Source organism: Elgaria multicarinata, chromosome 2, assembly GCF_023053635.1.
Source record: "Elgaria multicarinata webbii isolate HBS135686 ecotype San Diego chromosome 2, rElgMul1.1.pri, whole genome shotgun sequence".
Classification (NCBI taxonomy): Eukaryota; Metazoa; Chordata; class Lepidosauria; order Squamata; family Anguidae; genus Elgaria; species Elgaria multicarinata.
This window is the reverse complement of record NC_086172.1, coordinates 104,785,053-104,805,509: the sequence shown is the minus strand read 5'-3', so window position 1 is coordinate 104,805,509 and position 20,457 is coordinate 104,785,053. Positions and strand designations below refer to the sequence as shown.

At 42.0% G+C, this 20,457-nt stretch overlaps 1 protein-coding gene across 2 annotated transcripts in view; it reads right to left on the bottom strand.

The window, feature by feature from the left end:
* Positions 1-20,457, bottom strand: part of KIF18A (kinesin family member 18A) — a 53,794-nt gene that overhangs the window by 19,290 nt on the left and 14,047 nt on the right. For both annotated transcript variants that reach the window (XM_063118789.1, XM_063118790.1), the window contains exons 9-12: positions 14,502-14,664; positions 12,330-12,494; positions 9,259-9,380; positions 6,549-6,787 (exon numbers count right to left, since the gene is read on the bottom strand). In XM_063118789.1, coding sequence (XP_062974859.1) covers positions 6,549-6,787; positions 9,259-9,380; positions 12,330-12,494; positions 14,502-14,664 — 689 coding nt within the window. The remainder of the gene's footprint in view (positions 1-6,548; positions 6,788-9,258; positions 9,381-12,329; positions 12,495-14,501; positions 14,665-20,457) is intronic.

Sequence of the window (20,457 nt, the reverse complement as noted above, 5' to 3'; positions counted from 1 at the left end):
TCTCCTCTTCTGCCAGTGAGATCATCCAGTTTGCATTCTGTGAAACTTAAGAGCCAAGTCATAAATGGTTTGCAGCATAGCTTCAGACTTTACACGACACAAACTCCTGGAAGAAGAATTTGATTCAAAACCCATTGGACTCAATGCAATGTACTTGGAGCGCTCCTCCTTCTTTTCCTTGCATTTGGTGCCTTCCTTTTCTGTTGCAGATACTGACTGCCCCAAGCTAAGCTCCAAAAAGCCACCCCACCTCCTCCAGCTGTAATTAACACTGCAAGAGCTACTCTACACAGGGGGAGAGAGAGACATCAAAAACAGCTATACTGAAAAACTTTGACATTTGTGTTTACATAATAGTAGTAGGTAGAATATTACTTTGCTATAATTGTTGAGCATTTAAATTATATCACAGCCACCAAGAACTATGTTTGGGTACTTATTTGGGGGTAATTGGTCTGTGTTCCAAATCATTGACAATTAGGTAGGTGCCTAGCTGGTGGGTGAAGAATGGCTGTGTATACTTGGGAAGAGGTGAGCGGGATCTCCCACTCTTCTTCCTCCAATGGCCTCCCACCTCACTGCCTTCACATCAGCATCATATCAACTTTGGCTATTGGGCGGTATAGAAATGCAATAAATAAATAAATAAATAAAATTCTATTCCAAATGCCACCTTGGGAAGAGGAGGCTTCCAGATGGAACTGGATTCTAGTGCATCCCTAGTACATTGCCACGAAAGAGGGGATCACGCAAGAGGAATAGCCTAATCCCTCAAGTTTGGCACCAATTTAAACAGCCTCCAATTCTGAGTTGGAGCAATGAGAGAAGAGCTGTACAGAGACGAAGGGGGTGGAATTTCTCAGTGGTTCCCTTTCCCTGGTGGTGCTTGAACTACTCATAGCAAGGCCCTACAAATTTTGGGCTGGTTCAGATGGACAAATATTGTAACTGGGAAGTGAGTCTTTCACATGGCTTCGGCTCCTCCTAGGTTCAGTCCAGCATAAGAAACCTCCTAAGTTCTTTGTAATTTATAGAGAAATCTGGGGAAAGGAGCTGCCTACTGGAAGGAGCTTCTTCTGGTGATTGGTTGTTGAGGCTCTTCTACTCTTACGCTCCGCAAAGAAGAAGCCACCAGTAAAAAGACCATCGGGGGCGGGGCGGGCGAGGGGAATGGGCCAGTTCTTCATTTCTATCAAGCTTCAGCATCTCAGAACCAGAAACAATGAAGCGGAAATGGAGGATTGGCCTAGACAGACATGTCAGAGTTGATTGTCCAAACTTTTTCGTCTGACTCGGCAAATGCCCAACACTATCATTATCTCCTTTGTGTGGTGCAAGTTTGCTGAACGTACATAAAAGCAAATAAATATTATAAACATGCTTAGAAGAAAGCCATCGTTCACTGATGATTCACAGTAGATGGCTTTATTGGTACTAGACAGTATAGCTAGCATTTGTAGGCATAATTACACTTCATAGCTTGAGGAAGACATTAGCACACACACACACACACAAACCCTTTCAAAATTACTTACTCTTAGTAATCAATCTACATTTAAGAGCAAAGTAGTATACTACATATGCTAGCAAGCTGAACTAACATATACACACACACCCTTCCTGTTTGATTCCCGAGATGCATATTTTATTAAAACTATGCTGCGTACATACTTCAACTTTAACACAAATGAAACAATATGATTACCAACTTATCCAAAAAGAGATTTTTTTGTAAATCCTCTAACATTCTCATAAGACTATATTATAAAATATTGTGTGTGTGTGTTTGTGCAATATATATGAAGTTAGTGTCCCACAATCCATAATTGTATTGAAAACCAAGAGTCTAGTGCCAAAAATGGAACTACATTGCTGTTATGTTGACAAGCAAAGCCCATGCAATTATGCTGCATGTGAAATATGGATTTTAAAATAAGAAATAATGACCACTGTGTAACAGGTGGCCAGTGTTTTTTCAGCCTCTGTGCACAAAAACCCATTTCCTGTCCAACATCTTGAAGAGATTATTAACCAGGGAGGGGTGGGGGAGAGAATCAGTGCACCAAAAGGTGCGATGGGATCTGTATAAATCTAAGTTTGAAAATTTCCTTATTAAAGATCTAAGATAGGAAGAACTTACTTAACAGCAACAAAACCTCCACCCCCACAAGAATGAATTCTCCCAGGAAACCATTCATATTACTAATAACATTTTTATGTTGGGTTTTTAAGCAAAACCAGAATGAATATAGATTAATTTAAACTTTGTTTTCAGCGTTCTGTTTTGTACAAGGGTATTTAGTTAGTTAGTTTACTTATCCAGGTTTAGACAGTTGTTCCGTTCATGGACGGCTCTTTGATCCAGCAGAAACATCTAAGAACGGACCAGAAAAGAGGCAAATTTCTTTGATTTCTCTTCCCTCCACAGTCCCCACATGTTCCATAGAGTTGAGGGATACTCTGGGAAGTGGCAAGGGTGGTCTTGTAAGATTATTTCTTCATTTGAAATTTTACTAGATATGTGTAAGATTGGGGTTATAAAAGTTTGTTGGCATAGCATAGAGAAATAAGCTTTTGGGGCATAGAATGGATTTGGATTGGTGTACAAGTGATAGGGTAGTGCTTTAATATTAAAGGGACAAGTAGGCATACACACACAGAACACTGTATCAAGGGTTAGATTATTTAGTTTGGGTAAGGCCTGATAGAAAATGGTTTGGAAATATGATTTGATATTGTTCAATGACGTTATTCATGAGAACTTGGAAATTGGTATTGCTCAAAAGACATTAGTCATAAGAATTTGTGACATGTACTAACTGTAACTAGGGGAAGGGTCCAGGGTGAAGGACCGGTGAGGTTCAGGTTAGAAAGATCCACATGTACCTAAGAACAGTGAAGAAACCCAGACAGATTAACCACAAGAACAGGGAACTTGACCTTTCGTTGTCATAAACAAATATGTCAGAAAGGGGAGTAGGTTTTCAGGAGAGGATGGTCTAAATTATGAGGTGATCCAATGGGTTTAGGAGTTTAGAAGACGTCAATAGGACAAATTGATGTTGTCCAATTGGGCATTTAAGGCTGAGCACAGAGGGATAAGATGTCTTCCCTTTCCCTCTGGCATGGTTTGGTCTTGCCTGGGAGAAATGGAAGTCCGTCTGTGGAGAAGAGTTCCTTCACAGAGTCTATGTTTCTCTGTCTTTATTTGTGTTTGTCTAGATTTGTCTTGTTCTCCAGAAATCTGTTAGACTTGTATGTTCTTTTAATTTGCTTTGCTGAATGGAGGTTTGTGTGACCTTAACTTTCTTAAATTGTTTTAATAAATGTTTTAAAGTTATAACAGTTTCATTGTGCTGGTGAGTGAAGTTAGTCATTCTGGATGTCTATCTCAAGATCTTCTTTACACCTACTACAGTGGGGAATTTAAAGAGTACTGTTACAAGGTATTGCAAGAACCTGTGCTCATGTTCAGTACCTCTTAAAAAACCACCAGAAAATTCATCTTACAGTCTGCAGTAGAGAGGGGGAGAATTTATGAAAATCTTCTTCCTCCCTCTTCAGGTCATGGAAGCTTCGGCTGGATCAAGCTTCAGCATAGCACATCACACTTTGGTTTCTGAGAACATTAGTGGTTTGCTTAAGGCAATGGCGTTCAAGCTTTCTACCTCCAGGGAACTTCTCCCACATTAGTCCATGAGCCTCTGAATTATCATCAACAATTTTGGGACATGCTCCATGGGGCCCAGCAAGTTTATACAGAGTGTTGACAAGATCTGTTGGGACTAAGGATTGATTCATGCGAGTTGAGCATGCATTATAGAAGACAAAATCTCCTGCTTCTGTGAATTGCTGAGCAAGGCTCAATAATGGGAATCTTTACCAACATTGATTTTTCATTGTCTCCAACCCCTCCCAACACTTGAAAACCACTGGCTTACAAGGACGAAAACAGCAGTAACCCTCCCGCTCCCCCATAACAACTGTATAAAAACATCTTTTTATTCTCTCAGTATTTTAACACTTAATTTTAACTTAAATTTATATTTAACTGTTCTAACTCTGTATTTTAATCTTATATCAATTTTGCTGCGTGGTTTTATCCTGGTTGTGCTTTTTATACTGTATTTTGTATTTGTGTTTTTAACCTGTTGGTTTTTTTATTATGGTTTTAATTTTTGTGAACTGCCCAGAGAGCTTCGGCTATTGGGCGGTATAAAAATGTAATAAATAAATAAATAAAAATAAATAAATAAAATCATTGTCACTATTTAATTTGCATCTTTCCTACTGCAGTGTGCCTGGGAAAGTAGTAGTCGCATGGGGTACACTCAATAGAAGGGCTAGGCAACCTTTTTTTGGCCATGGGCACATCTGGCAATTTGAGAAACTGTCCTAGGCACCACCACAAAATGGTTGCCATGGGAGGCAGGACAAAGAACAAGTAACCTGCTAAGAAGACTGAATACAAGACGGGTAGGGGTTGAGTCTAAATATGCTAAACTCCTTTGAATCCAATTTTCAGCACAACAGAAACCTGTTTCACAGCAATCCCAGCTGCCGCTAAGAACATGTATTAATTTTTTAACAAACAAAGTAAATTTAGGATACCTTGGCGGGTGCCAAGAAATGTGTCTGGGGGCACACTGGTGCCCATGGGAAAGGAACCACATTGCCTACTCCTGGTCTATACATTATAGGTGGCTGGGGAAGGTATTGGTAGAAAACTGTAACATTAGCATTCACACTTCCAACAGAAAGCAACACACAGAAAACAGTGCTTCCTAAAGCGATTGAAAGATGCCGTACTTCAATTTATGTCTGAAATTGTTATAGCATAAGGTAGTATCCGATGGTGGCAAAGAGCTAGCGCTAATGATGTTGCACTTGCATTGGTTTACGCTAGCGTAATATTGCTACTATATACTAGTGTTGCACTACCATTGGATACGACCAACATATTTTTCTAGTACTAAATTGACGAGATCCATCAAATCTAGCACATCCACAAATGTGGATATTATTATTATTATTATTATTATTATTATTATTATTTATTTTATGGGGTAGAGTCCAACTGAAGTCCTACTTAGAGCAGACCCATTGAAATGAATGGGACTTAAGTCAGTCATGGATAACTTAAATCTCTTTCATTTCAATGGATCTAATCTTAAGTAGGGTTTTGGCTGGATTCCACCCACGGTCCACAAGCTAAAAAACACCTCTAATCCACAGAACCTCTTATGCATGTGCATAGAGGTTGATCTCCCTTGCCATTCCAAAACGGCCTCTGCCTCTCAGCTATCACGTCACAGGCAGATTTTTGAACTCCAGAGGAAAGCAGAAAGGATGCTTTTAAAAAAAGCTTGATTGTGTCAAAATCACTCTACACAGTTCTCTGGATCAAGGCTTACATCAATAGTTCCTGCTTCCTTTGATGATCTGGAACAAAGCTACATACAGATTCACTTCAATGCCTAGCCTAGAACTGACATTTTTATAAGGCACTTCCAATGTTAAATTTGTAACTGCTATATAAGAAAGATTCGCTTGCTTTATGCTGATGCTCCCAAGATCAAGAAGGGCTCATTTTGTTGGCTTACACCTTAGTTACTACACCAAATAAATGGAGATATTCCTAATTTAATGGAGGTTCAAATGAGATTTCTCTCAGTTTCCAGTATCAGCCTCACAGAGGCGTTCAGGTACATGTTCATCAGATAGAGGAGCAAGAATAGTCACTGTAGCTGTTAATTTTCAAGAAAATGTACGTCGAAGTTAGCCCAGCAACAGTAGATATTGAAAAATCCCCACATTGGCTGACACAACTATGATACCACTGTTTTGTTCACCCAGTCAATGCTGAGGAGGTTTGCAGTTATTCTATTTTGTTTTCTCTATAGTCCCTGAACAGGCCCCAAAAGCTTGTCAGGCCCTTACACTGCACATGTAGAAGTCTTTTAGATGGTAGGAAGATGGGGACTGTTTCTCCAGCTGTTACTAAAATAGATTTTTCACTGCTTCTCTCAAGCCTTTGCTGGCCAATCTGCTGTCACTTTTTGTAGGCCACAACAATCTCGCCTTGACCCAGCAGTCCTTTTGAGAATGAGAAGCTTGCAGACCTTATTTGGGTGGAAGATGTAGGTGAGGAGCGGGGGGCACTGAAGAAGTCTATTTTTCCCCACCTCCATCCCTAGAAAACCTGGGAAAGGTGGGGAGATCAGAATGCACAGAAAAGCAACCAAGAAGAGAGATTATTAGATCAGAATGAAAGGAGAGGCCACGAAAGATGAGGACTGCCCATGGTTTGTTAGCATGATTGAGTTCACACAGCACAGCAACCCACGTTTCAACAACAAGCCACAGTCAACGCGTACTCAATCCTGAGTGTAGGTTGAGTATGCTGTGTGAACCCAGTCAGTGACTTCTGAAATACAGAGAAAAATCCCCATTATTTAGCTATGGCCACATTATAAATCTATCTCTAAATTGAAAGTTTTCTATGAAAGGTAAAACATTTTATCCAAAAAAGACAGCTATTTACTTACGGCAAGGAGTATTCCGATAGCTCAAAAGTTGTGGAAATGCCATAAGAGCAGACATCATTGGCTGATCATTTTGTTTCGGTTCTTCTTCAACCATCTGGTCAGCCCAAACTACAGCTTTTTCTCTGTGAATCAGCTGTTCAAACTCCTTGAAGTCATCCTCAATGGCACCATTGGCTAACCCTGCGGTTTTCAAAGCGACATACTGTTTCCGTAAAACTGGAAGCAAAGCACTTAGTATCCTGTAAGCAAAAACATGAGTCACAGAAATATAAATACATCTAAGAACAACAGTGTGTGCTGTGTATCTCAAGTTTTATTTAAGATATATAAATATAAATAATACCTGGAATTTGCCACAAGGAGAGGTGGTGAGGCAACTTAGGTGGCTTCAAAAGGGGATTTAGACAAATTCATGGAAGATAAGGAAATAGATAGTCATAATAGTTATATGCTACCTCCAGTATTGGATCCACCATGCCTCCAAATGCTGGTTGCTGAGGAACAGTGGGAGAGGACTATTGCCCTCAAATCCTGCCTGCAGGCTTCCCAGCAGCATCTGGTTTGTCACTATGGGAAACAGGAACATAGGAACATAGGGAGCTGCCTCAAAGTGAGTCAGCCCATTGGCCCATCTAGCCCAGTGTTGTCAAAACGGACTGGCTGCAACTCTCCAGGGTTTCAGGCATAAGTTTTCGAGCCCTACCTTAAATGTGCCAGGTTCGAACCTGGGACCGTCTGCGTGCAAAACATGTGTTCTGCCATTGAGCTAAAACTCTTCTGTAGGGTCTGGTCCAGCAGGGATCTTCTTTAGTTTTTTTAGGAGGCAGGGACAACCCACCAACCCTCAGTCACAGTGCCACAGAAGGCTGTGTGGCCTTTTACGATCAGTGCCAACGGAACACCGCTCTTTCCTTTTCAATAACAAAAGTTCAAGCTTAGTTTTTCTCTCAGGTTCCACCCACGGGGAATCTTAAAGCATGCTGCGATCACAAGTGTTCTTATATATTTTATTTTATTTCCTTTTGCTCAGTACAAAAGCGAATGAAGATAGTCAAACTACCTAAATATATTGGTTACACTTGAGGAGGTGAAGAAATTGTTTTCCTCACTTGGTATATGCGTATACATGTGTGAGAGTATTATAAAGTTTCAGAGACTGTGCCCTAGCTTATTCATGTTCCCCTCTAAGCTTAATGGCCTTACATGTAAATTGTCAGGATAATTTTTAACCTACTCTCAACCCCATAAATCTGGTTTAAGGATTGTGAAGGTTACTGCTGCGCCAACACTCTAGTCATAGTGCTATTATTTTGAATCTCTTTCAGGTTTGTGTTAAACGGTTCATCTTTAGGCTCTAATTACGCATTCTAAATTGTGTCCATTTTCCCCTTATGGTTGATTTGATTTTTGTGGAGTTTAGCTACATGTTACTGAGTGTTTTCAGCAGCCTCTTTTTCATGGTTGATACTCTTTAGCTGCTCATCTACATTTACAACAGGATTCATGCACCTGAAAGCAGCCTTCCCCAAATGGTGGTCTGTCTGTCTGCCCTATTCACCCCTTGGTGGCTGTGCAGTGACACTGCATCAGTTATACGACGCACATGCCGACTTGCAGCCACCATGGGGCTTTCCCCTAAAGCTGCGCATTTAAAAAGTCAGGGACTTACCCCAACTTCTTGCTTTGCTGCTAGGTCACTACTGTATCTCCTCATCTGCCAGTGGCAATCTCACTTTGGCTTCAGGCTGGGGCTGTTCTGGGGATGGATCGCAATCTCTGACAGGTCACCAAAAACGTGGAAAGGCTAAGCAGAGGCTGGGCTGGGCGGGCCAAAGGCCACCAGAAAGCCTGCACTCCCTCCTTCCGTGGGGATTAACTGTTCCCACCCCACAGCTGCAATACTGCAGGATTTTAAGGGAACATGGGGCCGAAGCAGCACCGTGAAGACACTCCCCTGGTGCTGTCCAGCTGTGTTGGATTTCAATTTCCCCAAGCCAGTATGGCAAATGGCCCAGGGTGATAGTTGTAGTCCACAACGTATGGATGAGTCTACGGTGGGGGAGGCTGCCCTAAAGAGATGCCTCTTTCTGTAGGAATCCTAGAATAATTTCTTACGAAAAACAGTGAAGTACAGAAGGTTTGACTACCTTTACTTTAAAAGGCAATTGCCAATTTTGAGCATAGGACCACAAGTGGTACAGTCAATGGTGATGGTGGGGAGGGGGATTGTGAAACATCTGGACACGAGCATGAGGACCTATGGGCCTAGCTATGGTATAGAAACATGCTTATTTTGCCTGCCAGCATCTTCAACGTCTTCTCCCCAGTTCAAAGAGACAAAGCTTCTAGGTCACAATGGGTCTACATATGGACTGTAACGCACAGTAAAAGGGCATGTTTTTATGTTCCGGTCTTGACTAGCAGAACGCTTGCTAAAGAGGTCGGCCACATGTGCATTCAAAAGGTGCAAGAGTTACCATAGAGATATTCTGAAAGAGCTTAAAGAGATCTGTTCGGTTTTGTGGAAGAGATGAATGAAAAACAAACACCGTCTGTTTTGGCTTTAGATTTTGTGTGCAAAAGCGGGCCGCAGAAAGTTTAGTCAAACATACTTTCATGTAAAATTAACATGATTGCAGTTTCTACATACATCGAAAATAAGTGTTAAATAGGTAAGATGATCAGCTATGGTATTTCAACACGGACTTACTTTTCAGTCTGTTTATTGTGCTGTTCTTGCAGGGATGCTAGAGTCCTCATGTATTCAATTTGAGTTTTCAAATCTTTAACTTCTAACTTCAAATGACAGCACTGCAGGTCTCTACAGAGCTCCTTGAAAAGAGAGGTGAATTTAAATCAAATGTGTGTAGGTCAACCCTGGAATTATAGGCCTACAAGTATTTTGGAAATAACCATGTAACCCATCTAGTTCAATATTGGACATGGTTCAGAGCCTTGCCAGGTGGTGAAGAATGCTACAAGAGATGGGAAAAAATAGTCATGGAGAGGACAGGTAGTGACATGGGGTCAGAGTTGACTGCAGTGAATACAACAGCATCAAGGCACTTCCAGGTAAAATACAACCTGAACGTCCTGAGATATCTGATTGTAGGAGCCCCATCTTAAGTTAGGGATTGCCAGGGCCAAAGGCCTGTGTGGGAGGTAGAAGAAAATGGATGACTAGATGCAGGAAGGCTAAGAGAACAAGCACAGGAAGAAATCTTGTGCGCTGGTGCCTAGAAAACATTTAGGCAGGAGGAAGAGGAGGAAATAGGTGCTGGAAAAGTTCTTGCAAACTGAGTTCAGGTCTTGAAAAGTTAAAACTTAGAGAGAAAGTAGTACAGAAAGAAAGATGAAGTCAGCATGGTAGCATTTAAAAGGTGTGACTCTTATTAAGCTATTTCCATATGCTAAGAGCCATTGTCAACAGTAATAAGATGTATAAAACTGCATCAAAGACTATTCCAATGGTAGAGGCTGTGGGAAGAATGCAACGACACGGGGTCTGTTTTATTTAAATATCTATTTCGAAAAAGAAATAAAATGGAAGACAGGCTTTCTTCCCTTCCTTCTTTTTCTTCCCACATATCACACAAAGGAAGATTTGTTCTTTCAATACGTTTGGTGGTGATAGGGCCAGCACAAGGTCTCCCTTAAGTCCCACCACCGTCTTTCCCATCCACCCATTGCCTCCCTTCATTTCCACCAATCAAGCTGCTGGGTTATGGTCAAGAACGTGGGGAGCCTATCAGCCCTCTTTGTCTTCTGCCACAAAGTAAGGTTCCAGGTGCATTTCCCTCCCTCCTCCCCTCTCTCCAGCATTCCAGTGTTCAGTCACACTCAAGGACGAGTTTACACGACACGACAACCTGTCGCGGGTGACAAGGAAAGGTGGAAAAGGGCTCAAGATCATCCACTTAGCAAGGGAACCCTCAAGATTTAAAAGGTTGCCACCACCCATGAGGGTGTTCTCCTCACAATGAACCTTGGAGGTGCCTGCTTTGAATTCCCGCTCGCCTTTCTTGTTCATGGAGATCTACACACAGACACACACCTTTTGATCTCTCAAAGGCAGTAACAGCATTTAGTTTGACAACTGTCAAACTAGATGTGATTACTGCAATTCGGAGATAAAAAAGGGGGTTATAGATGTGATTACTGCAATTGGGGACTCAGGCAAGTGGGGATTCAAAGCAGGGCAGCCCAAAGGTTCAGGGCAACCCTTTGAACCATGGGGATAGCTTTGCTAAGGGGGTGATCTAAATCCCGTTTCCCCACCTGTCAACTGTCTTGCCTGTTGCCTTATATGTCTGAGAGCTCAAACACACAAGGTTCCAGTCAAGGTAAGGCTGAATATTTCTGACAGTCAGTTGTAGAAGTGTACAACTCCAAAATTACGCCAGTCCTTTTCCAGCTTCACATTACGCCAGTCCTTTTCCAGCTTCATTGGCTGCCAGTCCAGGTCCGGGCCCAATTCAAAGTGCTGGTATTGACATTTAAAGCCCTAAACGGTTTGGGGCCAGGTTATTTGAAGGAACGCCTCCTCCCATATGTACCTACCCGGACCTTAAAATCATCTACAGGGGCCCTTCTCCATGAGCCCCTGCCAAAGGGAGTGAAGCAGGTGGCTACTATGAGGAGGGCTTTCTCCGCTGTGGCACCCCGGTTGTGGAACGAGCTCCCCAGAGAGGTCCGCCTGGTGCCTACACTGTACTGCTTTCATCGCCAGCTGAAGACCTTTTTATTCTCTCAGTATTTTAACACTTAATTTTAACTTAAATTTAAATTTTACTGTTCTAACTCTGTATTTTAATCTTATATCAATTTTGTTGCGTGGTTTTATCCTGGTTGTGCTTTTTATACTGTATTTTGTAATTGTGCTTTTAACCTGTTGGTTGTTTTATTATGGTTTTAATTTTTGTGAACCGCCCGGAGAGCTTTGGCTATTGGGCGGTATAGAAATGTAATAAATAAATAAAAAATAAAATAAAAATACAGTGTGTGTGTGTGTGTATGGGACATTTGTGCACATTTCCTAGGCCCTGAAAGTAATATGTAATGTGTCCCGTTTCGTGCAGATAAAAGAAAGGACAAAAGAAAAAAAGAAGAAGCGCCGACTGATGGGGGTCCCAACTGGAGCAAGGACAGGGAATTTGGCAGCAGACAAGATGGGTTCTGTTGCCAGGTCCCCTGGGACATCAGGTGGAGCCAGTTGGAGGACTGAGGGGTTGGGCAGAGAACAACACACACTGCGTATCTTATTACACAAGGCGGGTTGTTGTGTCGTGCGAACTCACCTAAGGGCTGCATAGTCTAGCCCTGAGCACCACTGGAACTACATGCTGTCTCCCCCTCTCCCCCGATGAGTGTCCATTGGACTTGTAAGAGAAGTGGTTCTCAGCATGTACAGATGTACGCATGGCAAGTTCCTCCATTCAAGGAGGGATGCTGCCGCATCAGGGCCCCTCCTCAAGTGTAGGTGCTTTACACATTCAACTGTCTATGCGGAGAACTCTTTCTCACAACTGTCCTCAGGAAATATGATGCACAATTCCAGTAGTGGGCAGGGCTAGGTTGTGCGGCTCTGAGAACCCCTCCACACATTCACTGAATGTGACATGAACAGGAAGTTGGGAATTTAAAAAAAGATATACGCTTACTTTTACAGTAGAATAAAGAACAATCCATCTGCTTATAACTTTGGCAAACTTTTCTGACTTTAAAATAAAAGATCTTTCTCAAGAACAAAAAGTTTACCTCAGGAATTTGAAAGACATTTACCTGAGGAATATGGCCATCTTGACCCAGGAGGCGCATTTCATTTTCCACCCGATGCAACCAATTAGTGTTGTCTTCAAAGCATTTAATCTCCTCCTCTTTTTTCTTCTCCATATGCAAACGACGGGTTTTAAGTAAAGCAAGCCGATGATCGTGTTTTCCCGTTGCCTGTAACAATCCAAACTTAACTTTGTAGTACATGTTTTAAAACTACAGAGAGAACTAGATAATATGGCGAATGTGTGGTTAATATTGAAAGCAATAGCCTGGCATCTCCTCGTAACATCCTGTAAAATAACACACATGCTATGACATCACATTTTTTTCTCCACCAGTGGCACCTAGCTTATTGGCTGCTGCATTCGGGAACAGGGAAAGTCTCGGCATGATGTCATCATCTAACAGACTGTTGTTTTTTAAAAAATTTAAGACGTTACCAGGGAAGAAGCGGGTTGCCGCTTTAGGGGGCAGCCTTGTATTCTCTGTACCAGCTATTTTAGGTCACCTCCTTCCTATCTATTAGTAACAGGGTTAGTTAACACAATTCATTCAGCTCTTTAGTTTGAATCCAAAGGGGTGGATGTATGCAAGTTCTGCACAGGCACCCAGTATTTCTCCTCCCAGAGCTAGCTTTGGAAAATGTGGCCCCAAAGTGCTCTTTGAACTCAAAGTTCAAGACACAGTTTGGCTATTAAGAATGAGGGCTTTCCAAAGGAAATGCTTCCAATGTATGTATACTAGTTCCATTCATTTCAGCTTTTAAAATATTCCATACTCAGTTCAGCAACAGAAAATATAGAAAGATATAGTTAGGTTTTAGGTTCAGAAGGCTATTGCTATGCTCAACTGAAAACAGATGTTGAGAAAAGCTAGAAGTTATTTTACAGCAGGACTTCAAAGATTGTCATTGATGGTTAACTGCTTTGTGAGGGAGGTTTATAGGTATATGTATTAGACACTTGAGCCGAAACATCTGTTAAAAGCAATATACAAACAAAATATGATTAAAAATCAATAAAATGTACAAAGCAGGACACACAAACACACAGAGACAGAGAGTAAAAACTGGCAACTAGGTCTCAAGCCCCCTTTCCTGCAGTTACTGAAGAGCTGTTATGAAGTCATGGAATGGAGTAACTGCTGAGGTGATAGACTGTAGAAAAGCTGTTCAGGTCGAGGGTAGCAAAAGGTCAATTTGACTAGGGGATACTTTACACTGGCTCTAGGGCCAGTAGCAGCATTGATGGGAAAACTTACAGAGAGGGAAGAAAGCCCAGAAAGGGAACTAAAGGGGCAGCGGAGTCTAGGGGCAGAACAACTGAAGAACTGTGAAGGAACAAGAAAAAGGGCCTGAGAGGAAGATAAGCAGAATAGTCAAAAAGCCTAGACAAGGGCCTACAGGGTGGTGGGACTAGAAAAGGATCTACCTACGGACAGGAGGACAAAGAGATGGATTCCAATTTGCAGCACCATAAGGGTGTTCACACGAGCCCCTTTATGTGCTGAAAGTAAGTGTGAGGGTAGTGCTGGCTAGCCGTGTCCCTGTTAACATGTGCACTGGCTCAACTTACCCACTGTGGGCTCAGGATTCGGCGGCTGTGAGAAGCAGCTCCACGAATGTACAGATGAATGTATGTACTGCTGATATATAAGGCTGCTAAGCTGTGTGGGTGACACATATGCTGTCATCGGGGCTAGGGGGACGCTAGTGGAGTTGCAGCTCTTTCACCTTGAGGGCAGAATTCAATTTCAGAGAAACTCTCAGAGCCACATTCCAATGGTGGGTGAGGCTGAAGGGAAAGTGGCGGGGCCAAAGGCAAAAGTGGCAAGGCCAACATTTTAAAAATGCCCCTCTTCCTGCTAACAACTAGAGGCATTCCAACCTTTTAGAATGGGGGGGGGGTAGTACAAAAGCCAGGAAAGCTCCAAATAATTGGCAGTTGTGGGGAAAGGCGGTGTGTGGCTAATTTGGGGAACCTGGAGTGCCAGGTTTGGCCTGTGAAGCTGTGGTTCAATGCTCCTGATGTAAATGAACACAATTAGTATCACGAGACCCTGTATGACTGCAGCAAGCAGCCACTCAGAATAGGAACAATGTGGCTTTAGTAGATCTTAAATTTAACAGCACCATGTAAACATGGCAGAAAACACAGAAGTGTCACACAAACTGCTTACCTTTTCCAACCTCTCTGGAGAACACATCATTTCAATTTGTTCATGGCAAAGTTTTTGATGATGGGTTTTAAGGGCGTTTTCTTTAAGTCGCACCTCCAGCTTGAGGAATTCTTTCCTACTCTCCTCTCGATTTGCGAACAGACGCTTCAAAACTTCTCTAAACCTGCCCCAAACATTTATATTAAAAAGGACAGAGTTACATAAATGGCACTTAAATGGAAAAAAAAGTATTTTTGACAATTGCTTTACACTGCAGTAGGAAGGAGATTCAATTTAAAAAAAATGTGAAGAGGTTAAAACAATAAGCAGTTCATTCAAATATTACAGTGACTTGTGCAGAAATGTATAGCAGCTATGAGCAGACAGAAATTAGTTTACTCAGAAGACAAAAGCATATGACTGTATTAGTTAGCATGTTCTTGACAAAAAATCTTACTTTTTCCCACTGCTAGGAAAGTGCAAGTTTATCAAAAGACCAAATTATTGGGCTAACTAGCATAGTTGCTCTATTTTGTTGGTCCAGGTCTTGTATGAGAGAGAACTATGTCAGATCTCATTCAGTTCCACACTTCCAAGAGAGTAAACAGCAAAGGTAAATCTTTTAAGTAGTAGTGTGCTTCTTAGGGCTCTCCATCCCAACTTTAATCAAAAGGACAGGGATTCTGATAGCCACATGGCACATGCTTAAATCAGCCTTCCCCCAACCTAGTGCCTTCCAGATGTGTTGGCCTGCAACTTCCATCATCCCCAGTCCATTTGGCCTGGCTTCTAACTTATCATGAAGAGCAGGAGTGGGCAACAACACATGGTCCTCCAGATGTTTAGTCTACCACACCCATCATTCCCCAATAATGCCTATGCTGGCCAGTAGGCCTGATGGGAATTGTAGGCCAAAACAACCGGAGGGCCATATAGCACCAACCGGAGGATGGTGCTATATAAATAAATAATAATAATAATAATTGTCCATTAATGCTGTGGACTTTACCATTTTGGGTGGCAGCCATCCGTAGCATGCCATCATATGGCTTAACCAAGGAGTGGCAGTGGTAAGCTCAACTGTGGTAGGTATAATACAGGAGGGTGATCCTGGGAGCTCCAATGAGAGCATCTGGATTAAAATAAATCGATCAAGCAATAAAAGGAACATGATAGTCAGAGTCTACTACTGACCACCCCATCAAGGAGAAGACGAGAATGAATTTTTTGAAAAGCAAGAGTACAGACAGGTAGCAAAGAAGTGCAGGAATGGCATCAGGAAGACTAAAGCTGAGAATGAGCTGAGGCTAGCGAGGAATGCTAAAAGCAACCAAAAAGCTTTATTCAGGTATGTGCATAGTAAAAGACAGAGGAAAGAAATGGTGGTTCAACTGCTTAATGAGGATGGCAAATTGATAACAAACAGCAAAGAAAAGTCCGAAATTCTCAATTCCTACTTTGGCGCAGTCAAAGTTGATATATTACCCCCCTGGCAAAAGTGAAATACAAGCTGAAGGGGAAGGATTGCAGTTTGAGATTGATAAACAAATGGTAAAGAAACACCTAATTTCTTTGAATGAGTTCAAATCTCTAGGGCCCGATGAACTGCATCCTAGAGTAATAAAGGAGCTGTCAGAACCACTGTCCATTATCTTTGCAAAATCATGGAAGTTGGGTGAAGCGCCAGATAACTGGAGGAGGGCTAATGTTTTCCCTATCTTCAAAAAGGGCAGAAAGGAGGAACCTGGGAACTATAGACCTGTAAGTATGACATCAGTCCCTGGGACATTTTTGGAACAGATTATAAAGAAGTCAATCTGTAAGCAACTTGTAAACAATGCAGTGATTACAAGAAGCCACCATGGATTTGTCAAGAACAAATCCTACCAGACTAATCTGATCTCATTTTTTGATCGGGTAACCTCCCTTTGTGGGATGTGGGAATGCTGTGGACATAATATAGCTTGACTTCAGCAAAGCTTTTGACAAAGTACCACATGACATTCTGATCAGCATACTAGTTAATAGTGGGCTAGATGGAACAACTATTAGGCGGATCCACAGTTGGCTACAGAATCAGACTTAAAGAGTGCTAAGGAATGGTACCTTCTCAAACTGGGGGGAGGTAATAAGCAGGGTACCGCAGGGCTCAGTCCTGGGCCCAGTGCTCTTCAACATTTTTATTTATGACTTGGACGAGGAGGTGCAGTGAATGCTTATCAGATTTGCAGATGACATAAAATTGGGTGGGACAGATAATACCGTGGAAGACAGAAGCAAACTACAAAGTGATCTTGATAGGCTGAAAACAACAGAATGAAATTTAATAGGGATAAAAGCCAGGTTCTACTCCCAGGGCTAATGGGAGTTGTAGCCCAAAATATCTGGAGGACCACATCTTTCCCATCTCCATTTAAGGCATTGGCCATTAGCTGATGGAAAGGTAATATCTTGTCCCAAAAAGGATTAAACCTGCAGAAATGGTATCACCTTAGTTTCCTTTCCCCAACTCCCACAGCTCTCCCCTTTCCCAACTCCCAACAGAAGTTCTCCCCTCTTACCATGGTTCTCTCCTCCCCCATACTGCCAGGAGAAGCAGAAAAAGTGTGCTAGTGTAAGTGATCTCTACTGCAACACCAATAGGTTTAGCTGGCATGATGGGTTTCCTTGGGAAACCCATCATGCTTGCAAATGCTATTGGTGCTGATCTAGGCAGGGGTAGGCAATTTTCTTGGGCTGTAGGCACATTTGGCAATTTGAGAAACTGTTCTGGGAACCACTACAAAATGGCTGCCATTGGAGGAATGGTAAGGGACAAGCAACCTGCCCTACAGACTTGAGTACAAGTCAGAGGTGGGGTCCTGAGCCCCAACAAGCTAAACAACTAACTCATTTGAATCCGTAGTTTTCACAGCAACAAAAACGTATTTCACAGTGATCCCAGTAGCTGATAAGAAAATGTGTTAATTTTAAAAAACGTGGGTGGGGAAGGGAGCCTTGACAGATGCCAAAAAAGGTTTCACCAGGGTGGGGTGGGATTGGTGCCCATGGGTATCACATTGCCAATCCCTGTGCTAGAGCAATGTAATTTATGTAAGCACTAGTATCGAACTGGATACTACCCAAGTATTTTATTTTATAAATCTAGGAGCTTGTCAACACAGGCTCTAAATTATTAGAACTTAAGTTTTCATGTGATTTAACAATTGTGCCTTCCTTGACTGCTTTTAGTAGGAAGGTTAAAAACTCTTTAATTGGAATATTAAAATTCTGGTTTCCATGGGAAGGTTTTATTGTAAAAACTGTGATGGTTCACACAGTAATTGCTACCTATGATTCTTCCCTTGGGATCATTTCTATATACGGAGTTACCAAAGCCCCAGTTTAACCATACCAGAGATAGGAGAAATATAAATTACTTAATGTGTTTATTATACGGCAAAAAGTGATAAAAAGTTGTCTCACTATATTCACAGTTCCACAACTAGTATTTCCAACTTATTTTTTTATCTTTATGCCAGTAGTCATTGATTCTCTCTTTTAATACTAAGGGTGTGTGCACCTCTACCTCATAGTAGCATTGTTAAATTCATGTTTGAACTCTCATTTTATCCAAACTAGTAAAACTGAGCTGCAAAAAAATAATAATTGCTCTAACACAAAATCTAGGGACTCAAACTTCCACCCTTATCTTCACATAGCATGAAACAAGTTCCCGAATTCTCATTTCCTAGCTCCTGGCTATAAGACTGCAGAGTTAGAATCCTACCAAGAAGTCTTTAGCTTTTAGTACGTACATACACAAGTCACACAGCCACACTTTTAACCCTCCTATTGTCCTTGCTGCAGCCCTGGTGATTCCAGAACACCAGATTGCTCTAGAACTTCAAAATACAAATTATGGATTTCACTAGCCACTCATCATACCTAACTGCAGCAATATTTTTTTGTATTTGAGCCCTAGAAATTCTGATTTATTTACAGAAAACATTTCTAACATGTCATTCCTCAAAAGTGTCCAAGGAGTCTAAAAACAATTACATATTAAAACATAATATGAAAAAATACAAAGACAACAGCAAAGCAAAGAACAGCAGAATGTGAATAAAAGCATTCCTTTAAACCCATTTCCAGCTGAGCTGCAATCCATTTAAGGTACAAAAGCCTTCCTAAAAAACGAAGGTCTTAACAGCATGATGAAATGTCAGCAAAAAAGGGAACATCCACTGAAAAGGAGTTCCAGAGCCTGGGCACAGCCACTGAGAAGGCCCTCTCCCTGGACTCAAACATATACTTCTGGGGATCATGGGCATACAAGAAGTCCTCTGTAGATGACCTTAGTAAGTGGGCAGGTTCATATGGAACAATAAGGTCCTTCAGATGTCCTGGTCCCAAACAATATTGGGCTTTAAAAAGTAACCACTAGCCCTTTGAATTGGCCTCCAAAACAAATCAGAAGTCAGGTTCATTGTTTCAGTCAAGGAGTCACATACTTTTAATAGGAGGACCCTGGTAACGATCTGGACTAGGTGAAATTTTTGGATACTCTTCCAAGGCAGCACCATGTAGAGTCCCTAACAGAAGTTCAGGCATGTATTATTGTGGTAGATCTGCTGTATCCAGGAACGGGTGCACCAGCCTAGTCTGTCCACAGGTATATCTGTTCATAGCCAGCACCTGACCATCCAGGGTTAAGGCTAGGGTCAGAACCACCCCAGACTACAAACTTGCATTTTCAAGGGGAATGCTACCACACCGAACACAGGTTGAATCCCTATCTGCGAATCAGCATTGGTGGTATTTAAGGGACGTAGGAAGCTGCCTTTTAGCAAGTTAGACCACTGGTGCACCTGGCCCAGTATCGTTGACACTTGACTGACAGTGCCTCTCTAAGGTTTTAAGCAGGATTCTTTCCTAGCCCTACCTGGAGACATGGGAGATTGAACCTTGGACCTTCTCCGTGCATATGCTTTACCACAATGAACTATGGCCTCTCTCATAAGATAATACTATCACATGGGTCACAAAAAGCAATGACTATATTGTACACGCTTCAGGAGGATCACCATCCCCGCTCCTCCTGTGTTATAGAACACTTTACTCAGCATTAAAGCATGATCCACCCCTTCCCTTGTGCATGGGAGTCCATTCCTATGGGCATTACTCCTGCAAGCCTTAAGAACTTTTGTGTGCCAAGCCAATCAAGCTTGTGAAGCACTTTTTTACTGTATTTTTAAATGTGTAAGGTATTGTACCGTATTTCTTCAATTCTAAGACGCACTTTTCCCCCTAAATTAACAGCTCTAAAAATGGACTGCATCTTAGAATCGATGGCGTCTTAGAATCGAAGCAATACGGTAAGAGGAAAAGAGGAAGCTCCTGCAGCAGCCTCGAACCATGCCAGCAAGGAGGAGCTGGTTGGGTAAGCGCCTGGTTTTTTGTTAGGCAAATTTATTCGTAAGTCTCATCGATTTCCATGGGACTTACTCGCGTGTCGTCGTCCCCTGGTGCAGAGACAAGTAAAGAGAGGGACTGGAGAGTTAAGTTTACTCTTTGTTTCAACGCCCCCCCTTCTTCCCGCGCAAACGGCAGTTTCTTCTCTCACAGAGGGAAAAAAGAAAAGGACACAACCATTAGAAGAAAGCGCGGAGGGGGGGAGGAGGTTGGCTGGGCAGTGAGGGAAGTATTTCTTTGATTCTAAGATGCCCTTTTTCCCCCAAATTAACATCTCTAAAAATGGGGTGCGCCTTAGAATCGATGGCGTCTTAGAATCGAAGAAATACAGTATATTGTAAGTGCCCTATAGTCTTGATTGTATATTTCATCTAATTTTACTATAAAATTTTGTTGAAATCTATCACCTTAACTTCCTTGGTTTTCTACTATGTCATTCCTGCAAGCCTTAAGAACTTTTGTGTGCAAGGCTGGAGAAATAGCGGGAACACTGGACAGCACTACAGGCAGGGTGGATAGGGCG